At 29.2% G+C, this 8,780-nt stretch overlaps 1 protein-coding gene across 1 annotated transcript in view; it reads left to right on the top strand.

The window, feature by feature from the left end:
* The first annotated feature begins 597 nt into the window (after positions 1-597).
* LOC100204674 (cytochrome P450 3A30) overlaps positions 598-8,780 on the top strand; it is a 56,435-nt gene continuing 48,252 nt past the window's right edge. The window contains exon 1 of the mRNA XM_065795507.1: positions 598-1,048. Within this exon, the coding sequence (XP_065651579.1) occupies positions 613-1,048 (436 nt within the window). The 5' untranslated portion in view covers positions 598-612. The remainder of the gene's footprint in view (positions 1,049-8,780) is intronic.

The following is an 8,780-nucleotide window of genomic DNA, read 5'->3' as shown; positions in this document are numbered from 1 at the left end:
TGCAACGCGCAGAAAATTTTTTTTTATTTTACAATATTTATAAAAGTATATCGCATACTGGATTCACAAAAAACATTATTTTTGACATCAATATTTATTTACAAATTGTGACTATTAAACAAAGCTAGCATATCAATAGTTACAACTTCAAAAACACGAGACATTCTTAAATACATAAAATGAATTTAAATTTCCAAAAAGTTAGAGTAAGGTAACCTAATGTTTATTAAATGAAGTTAGCAAATCAAAAATGTCAGTTAAATAAAGGTTTTTTTGAAAACTATTTCTTTAAAAGTCGCTAAAATTTATAAACCGCATTAAATTTCAGTAACTGGCGGCGCTTTGAGAATATGACAATGCGTTAAACGTCTACCTATTTATTGATTCTTGATTTCAAACAGAAAGATTTAAAAGTTTTCCGTCGCTGAGTCTTTAATAAAATTAAAATGGTACTAAAATTAATAAAAATTACCGCCCAAATAGGAAAATGATCTCCTACTTATTCCTTATAAATAAATTAATTGAAGCCTAATTTATCGATAATCGCTACTTTGCTTTTTTTAAACTGCCAGTAAAAAACAGATGCGCAAAATACTAAATTAAACATTGTAAATGTTGAACAATGAAACTAATGTAAACAACGTGAAGAGTGTAAACATTAAAAACCATCTTTTACAATGGTTTAAAAAGGTTTTAGAGTATGCCAAGTATAATAATGGTGTAACTTGTACTACTAGTTTTTTTAAAATTTATAAACTATATCTTCCAGTGTCATTTACAATTTGGTCGTATTTCTTTTCATTAAATAACGCTATAGCAGTTATGTTTCTAATAAGTCTAGCACTCATAATTTTTTTTATTGGATCATTTTTCCTGCGTTGTTTATTAAAACGTATCTTTCACCCACTTCGACTTTTACCATCACCAAAAGAACATCTCATTACTGGTCATATCAGTCACTTTCAAGGCTGCGACCATTCCAACACCTTTTTGAGTTTCAACGAAAAGTTTAAAGAAGAAGGTTTATGCACGCTTGATACATTATATGGTAAAATTATTTATTTTAATATATGTAATATTCAGAATTTTAGATAACTAAATTACAAAAAAAAATGTTTGTTGAAGTTTTTCTTATGTTTTTAATCATATATCAAACCAAGTATGTAGCTAATATTTAAGCACATTGTATTTAAAGAAAAGTAGTTCATATATTAAAAGTGTAACAGTTCAATATTAAAACGAATTCTTTGAAGTATAGTTTAATACTTTAGTAATTAAAAACAGGAAATGTCTCTAACCCTGAAAGTTAAAGACCACCTTCAATTCTCCCTTGAAAATCTTAGAGCAACTTTAAACTTTACTAAATATAAATAATATTCTGTATAATAATAAATTTTGGATTTTAGCCAGGGTACTTCACTGAACATGCCGTTATTTATATTTTTCACGATATATTTAAACCATTTGGTGAAAATAAGTTTACTCTTGGAGTTTTTATAGATCTTAACAAAACCTTTAATACAGTAGACCAAAACATTTTAATAAAACAAACTCAAATCTTATGGTATAAAAAGCAAATATTTTGAATGACTCAAAAGTTATCTAAACAATAGAAAAAATGCATATCACATTAAGTAGGAAGAACCGATTTCATGACGATAACCTGGATTGTTCCTCAAGGCATAGTTCTGGGTCCATTTTTTTAATGTAAACGATTTCCATAAGTTTTCAAACATTTTTAACTATGTTTAATAAGCTAATGACATAATTTATTTTATTTTAATGGAAATGTTAACCTTTTTTTTAAAATTGTAAACAATGAATTTTTAAATCTAGCGGAACGGTTTAAGGCAAAAAAATTGTCCTTAAATTTAAATAAAATTAAGTATACTTTTTTTCATAAAATTCACTGAAAAAAAATACTCCATTAAAACTTTCTGATCTTTACATTGGCAACTTTAAAATAATTAGAGAGTTATCTTTAAAGTTTTTAGGAGTGATACTTGACAAAAACTTGAAATAGAGAGAACAAATAAGAACGATAGAAGATAAAACTTCAAAAAATATTGGCATACTATACAAAGCTAGGCAATTAATAAACTGAAACTGCCTAAAATCTTATATTTCTCCCTCATAAAATGTTATATAAACTATGCAAATATTGCATGGTACAGCTCTAATGTAAGTAGAATTAAAAAATTACTTAGTAAACAAAAACAAGCTGTCAGAATTATTTCAAGTGCTTGTCGATTCACACATTCTAAAGAACTATTTAAACCACATACTCAATGTTTTTCAGTTAAACCTCTATCAAGTTCTTATATTTTTGTACACACTTCATAATAAAGTAACTCCTATAATATTTAATATAATTTTCAATAAAATTAATTATTTGTATTTAAAAAGATTTTCAAATTATAATTATAAGCAACCTAAAGTGCATTATTTAGCTACAAAATTTTACATAGTCATCAAAGGTCCTAAATTATGAAACAGTTTATTAAATAACCAGGTAAAAAATTGTTCTTTACTTTCTGTTTTTAAATAAAAAGTCAAACAAAACCTTATTAACAATGGTTATGAATTAAACTTTTTTTTAATTCTTTTTTTTTTTTAATTTTTAGTTTTTTTTCTTTTTTAACAATAACTTATTAACTTGTTTTCAATTAAAATTTTTTCCAAATTATCCTAATAACTTATCTTTATTAAGTGTGATAAATTTGAGTTTATTTTTACGATTTCCTTTTGATTTTAGGTTAGTTACTGATCTTAATATGCTTGTAAATACTTGTATATAATTTTTAAATGGTACAAAGTATGTTTGCATTTTAATGGTTTTACACTGATGAAAGTTAAAAGTTCGTTTAAAAAAAAAAACTAAACTAAAGATAAGATTTAAAAAATAGATTGAAAAGAAAAATAGATTTTAGAATATAAAAAAATCTAAAAAAAATACCAACGGACATTTTAATAAAAGATTAAAATGTCGAAAATAGAAGGCTTAAAACTGCCTTTTATTAACCTTCTTTTATTACATTTGACCATCTCTTTAACTTTTTGTTATTAAGTTGTACACCTTTTTAGTTGAGAAAATAGAAAACAGCAACAAAAATACTTAACTAAATGGAGTTTCTAAGATATTTAATAGCAATAAACTTTTAGTTAAGATATTTTGCAACAAACCTTTATAACAAAACTTAGATATTTTAATAAGATTTAAAGTACGTTCATTTATTTTTGATACAAGCATGTTCTAATAGTCTTAAACTTAGAAATCATGATTATCTAGCTCTTCGGTATATGAACGATGGACTATTTTAACAAGAAATTAGGTAATGGGTAAAAGAACAATTGTGGGCTATTGCAACGAGATTATGATCTTTTTTCTTTCCATTTCTATACAAGTTCTGGCTTTGTATAGAAATGGAAGGATTCCAACGGACAAACCAACAATAATTTAAAAATAGATGCTACTTTTATAAAAGTACTCTTTCATAGTAAATGTCGTTACAATCACTTATAATTTGACTCACTTGTCTATATACAGAATCATTCATAAGTTGACTTATTTGGGGCTCAACAAAAATGCGTTTTTAATTTTTTTTGTTTTTGAAAAACATAACTTATTTTTAGAAATTTTGTTCTTAAATATCTAAAATCCTGTCTTTCTTTGTTGATAACTTTGAGATTTTTTTTATTAAATCCAACTAAACATGTTAAAGAATGTTTTTAATAACGGCTGGAGATTTTTTTGATAAATTAATAGTTATGCAGTAATAAATTTGTCATATGTGTTGAGATCTGTTGCAGTCTCTTTTTATGAAATGTGAACCTGTGTCTCTACTGTCCCATATACCTAATATACAGCAGTATATTCTAACTGCATTCCTAAAAATACGGCAATGAATTGATAAAAATATAGCAATAATTTGATCAGCAAAAGTTATTTCGTTTTCGCTAATTGTAATTAATTGGTTTGAGAGCGCTTTCGTTATTATATAAGTCTTTTTCATGTGAACTGCATGGCTAATAACAACGGAGGAAAGACAGTTTTCATTGTGTTATAATACAGCTTTAAAATGTAGCTTTGATGAGTCTATAAATACCCTCTATTCAGAGCATTTTTCAAATTTATATAACACATTCATTAAAAGGCATCAATGCAACATGATTATTTTTCTTTTCATGAAATAAAAGCAAACTGAGCTGCTATTTTGTAATGTAAAAGTTCCTCAGTCCTGCTTGACTCGATATGTGTGGTGCATCATCTACTAAAACAAAATGAGGAACATATGATTTTGAAGACTTTTTTGACTTTTTTATTTTTACTTCATTTCTGTTTTCATATGGTAGAATAGAAACTGGTAAACAGTTTAAACGCAGAGCAGATGGAATGGTATGTATTTATTTGTTCTTAGTTTCTTCATTGCCTAACCTTCCTTCGTAGGTAGGGAAAGTTGAATATAATTATCAAACCTGCTTTAATGGGTAGAGTCAAGTTAGTTAGTTAAGTTAGTTAACCAACTTGCCTTAATGGGTTATTTCAAGTTGAAATTATTTAACAAACTTGCCTCAATGGGTAGAGAAAGTAGAAATTGCAGTCGTCTGCATAGTTTTTAAGCACCCAGCATATAATAGGATTAGCAAATGTTAGTTGGTTTATTTTTTATTTTTCAAACATCCTTCTAGTTTGATCCAACAAGATTTATTGAAGATATGTGAAGTCTATCACTTATCCTGGTCTCCAGCCTTCCTAGGAAGGTAATGTTGGTAAGCAGTCTCAACAAGAGGTAAAATGAATCTTATCTGTGATTAAGTGTTGTTTCACCAAAAATGTAACAAAAATTGTCTAATTAATTTACATACTTCCTTGGCAGGTTGATTTGTTAATGCTAACAGTATTAAATGAAAAAAAAGCTTTTAATAGATCACGTCAGACACTTTAGCAAACACACATAAAATATAGGCTTTGAACCAGTAACTGGTTTTAACCATGAAAAAGACATATGAATAGTTTAACACCTAAAAAATACTTTTTTTACATAATAATTTTTTTTTTCTCAACTCTGCTTCCAACAAGGCTGCAGGCAACCACTAAAAGAGTTGGAAGTTACAAGAAGAAAAAAGATGAAGTTTGTAGAGCAAGATAACATATGAATAGTTATCTTGCTCTACAAAGTCATATGAATCAGAAAATAAGATCAAGGAGGCGAATTCCAAAGAACTGATGCCAAACGAAAAAAACTTGACAAATAAGAGTTTTTTCGAGCACTTTATAACAGTCACAGAAAAAGGATGAGACTTAATTGAATGACGAGTAACTCGAGAATGAATTTTAGTAAGTAGCGCAAGAGACGCTAGCACTTTAGAGTTGTGCGCATTATAGAATATGTAGAAAAAATAAAGAGAAGCAAAGTTACGACAATGTGATAATGGTGAAAGTTGGCTGCGAGAGCAGGTCCAACTACGTTTACAATGCGTTTTTGCCCTTAGTCTGAAAGATATTCATCAAGTACATTACTGTTCATAAATATAAGATAATCTAAATTATTGTTAAAGTTTTATCTGAAGTTCACTAGCCACTGTGAGCCCCATGCTGTTGCAGAAGTAAGATCCTTTTCAAGCTTAGATGCCCTATCCAAGCAATCAGAGAGTGTTGGCTGCTTATCTTGATAAGAAGAAATGGTAGTGTCATCAGTGAACAATGCCACCTTAGATGTGAGAATATCTGGAAAATCGTAAATGTAAATTAGAAAAAGAGTATAGGGCCAAAGATTGAATCTTGAAGAACCTCTGAAGTTACAGGATATAAAGAAGAGTGCTCTCTATCGAGGAAAGCTTAGATACTACGATTGGAAAAGAAGGGCTCACTAATCTTAAATATGTTATCAGATACGCTGCAAGAAGAAAGCTTTTGGGGAAGACCAGCAAGCCAAACTTTATCAAAAACTTAAGAAATGACAAGAGCGATAATCTTAACCTTTTCTCCACTATCTAATGCACAATGAAATCTATCGGTTATTACTGCTATTAAATCAGCTGTAGATCCAAAAGATTGAAATCCTTATTTATTATCAATGAGTAAGTTATTAGACTCAAGTTGAGAGGTTAAGTGATGTTAATTAAAGATTCGAAAACGTTGCTGACAATGCATTTAGACAAATCAGACCACTCTCTATAATTTTTGAAAATAGGGATAACAGATACCGCTTTCCAGCATACTGGAAAAAAGAATCTGATAAGCACTTGTTGAATAGTTTTAAAAGTATGGATGACAGCTCCGGAGAACACTTTTGAAAGACTACAACAGGTATGTTGACAGTACCACAAGTTGTGAAGAGTATAAGCAGGAAATCACTTTCCATACAGAAGCTGGAGTGATACGAATTTAGAGCGATTGATCAACATGTTTGACGGCTATATCGAGTAGAATGCAACTAATGGAATCAAGAGATTGTAAAAAGACGTCTATTTTCTGAAGAATTGTTTTGCTGATAGATACGGAAGTAACGGCTTTGATTGGAAAATTCAAAAAATACAATGCAACAATAACCATGGAGAAGAGTGAGGCTTGACCTGTAATTGTCGAGAAAGAATAAAAGATTCCATATCAACACATTTGTTAGCATGAAGACAAAAGATTTCCACCCAAGGGTCACCACGATGAAAATCATAGAAAGTGTCCCAGTCAGCTTTAAGATAGTTGTAAGATGATAGAGGAATTCAGATGATGAAGAAGAATAAGAAAAAAGTTTGAGAGAGATCAAACCGTGATCAGAAGCACCTAGGATGAACGTGGAGAAACTGAGCACTGAGTAGGATCAGAAATAGGTCGAGTAGAGAAAGTAAATGATTCGGGTTGTCTGGAAAGCGAGTTGGAAAGTTGACTATTTAAGTGAGAGATTGAGAAAGGCAAAAGTTGTGGGCCTTAACGCCTACAACTTTTCATTCAGTGTGATGACCATTAAAGTCACCAACAATAATGATATTAGCCGATGCATAAAGAGAGAGGGCTTGGTCAAATTTATCAGAAATTCCTTACATTTGCTTTTAGTTCCTGATCATTATTCGAGGGATTATTTTGTGAATCTATGAGAATTTTTTTATACATTTAGTATCATGCCCAATTATCCGCTTTAAAAGTTCCCAGGCGTTCTCTATTAGGTTTAAGTTGGGAGAATTGCTAGGCCATGGTAAAACAGTAACATTTTTTGACTCTAAATACAGTAGCGTGCAAAAGTAACCGGACGAGAGCATACCTTTTGAATGAAAACTCCTATTTCTTTCAAATTTCCACTGAAATGTCAAAAAATTGATTACAAATCGTAAAGCAAATGAATTTTTACTAAATCTAAGCAATCTAATCTTAAAAGTTCATTTAATTCAAATTTCCGCGTGCAAAAGTAACTAGACAAGAAAAAAAAACTTGAATTTTTTTTTAAACATTTTTTAAATTGAAAATACTTTATGTTAATTACTTCAATGCTTAATAAGTAATAATTAATAAGTAATAAGTAACTAATAAATAACTAATAAGTAATAATTAATAAGTAAATTACTTCAATGCTTTGTCGGGAAGCCCTTAGCATTAATTACAGGTTGACAGTGACAAGACATTGAGTCCACCAGCTTCATAATCACAATAATTTTGATTATGAATAATTTTTTGAGTCCTGAAAAATGTTTCGCGTAAAATGCTGTCTTGTAAAATTCTGAAAATAAAGAACTTTATAATGAAAAAAGTGGTGTTGACACAATTAAACATTTTTTGAGGTCTGCTAATCTAATTGGAAGACGCTCTAAAAGAAACTTTTTATTTAAATAAAGAATCGAAAAGCACGCTTAAGATTTGCGAATAAACATTTGATTTGGGCAAGAAAGCAGTGATTGAAATACTTTTTATTGATGAATTTAGGTTTATGTTATTTGGATCTGATAATATTAAATATGTCCGTCAACCAAAAAGCCATAAAAAAACGATCCTAAATACCAGCTACCAACAGTAATGCACAGAAGTGGAAACGTTATGAACTGGGCTTACTTGAATAGAGATTGTATCGGTCCGTTCCATTTAATTGATGGCATAATAGACAAAATTATGTACAAATATATAGTTAAGAATGTTATTTTCTACCACATGTTAAAGACAGAATGCCTCGAGGAAGGATGTTTTAGAAAGACAATAACCCAGAGTACACTTCAGCCCTTGTGAGAAACTTTTTCAAAACCAAAAAAATTCGATTAATCGATAGCCTTAGCAAAGTCCTTACCTTAATTCTAGTGAATGCCTATGTAAGCTCATTGATCGATAAATTTCAGGTCGAAAACTAACAAGTAAACGTGATTTATTGAATACTCTGAAAAAAGAATGGAAAAAATCAAAATTTTTGTGATTATAAAGCTTGTGGACTCAATGCCTTGTCACTGTCAAGCAGTATTTAATGCTAAGGGCTTCCCGACAAAGTAGTAAAGCAATACTTTAAAATAAAGCATTTTCAATTTACAAAACGTTTAAAAAAAAAAATCTTACTCAAGTTTTTTTTTTTTTTGTTCGGATGCACGCGGAAATTTTAAATAGTGAACTTTTAAGAATAGATTGTTTAGATTTAGTAAAAATTCACTTGTTTTTAGATTTGTAATCAATTTTTTGACATTTCAGTGAAAATTTGAAAGAAATTGGACTTTTCATTCAAAAGTTATCTCAAGTAATGCTCTTGTCCGGTTACTTCTGCACGCTACTGTATTTTGTCACTGGTTGAACTTTTATGGCATTGGGCAGA

This window comes from Hydra vulgaris, chromosome 04, assembly GCF_038396675.1.
Source record: "Hydra vulgaris chromosome 04, alternate assembly HydraT2T_AEP".
Lineage (NCBI taxonomy): Eukaryota > Metazoa > Cnidaria > Hydrozoa > Anthoathecata > Hydridae > Hydra > Hydra vulgaris.
Note: the sequence above shows the minus strand (reverse complement) of the source record. Positions and strands in the feature narration are given on the sequence as shown.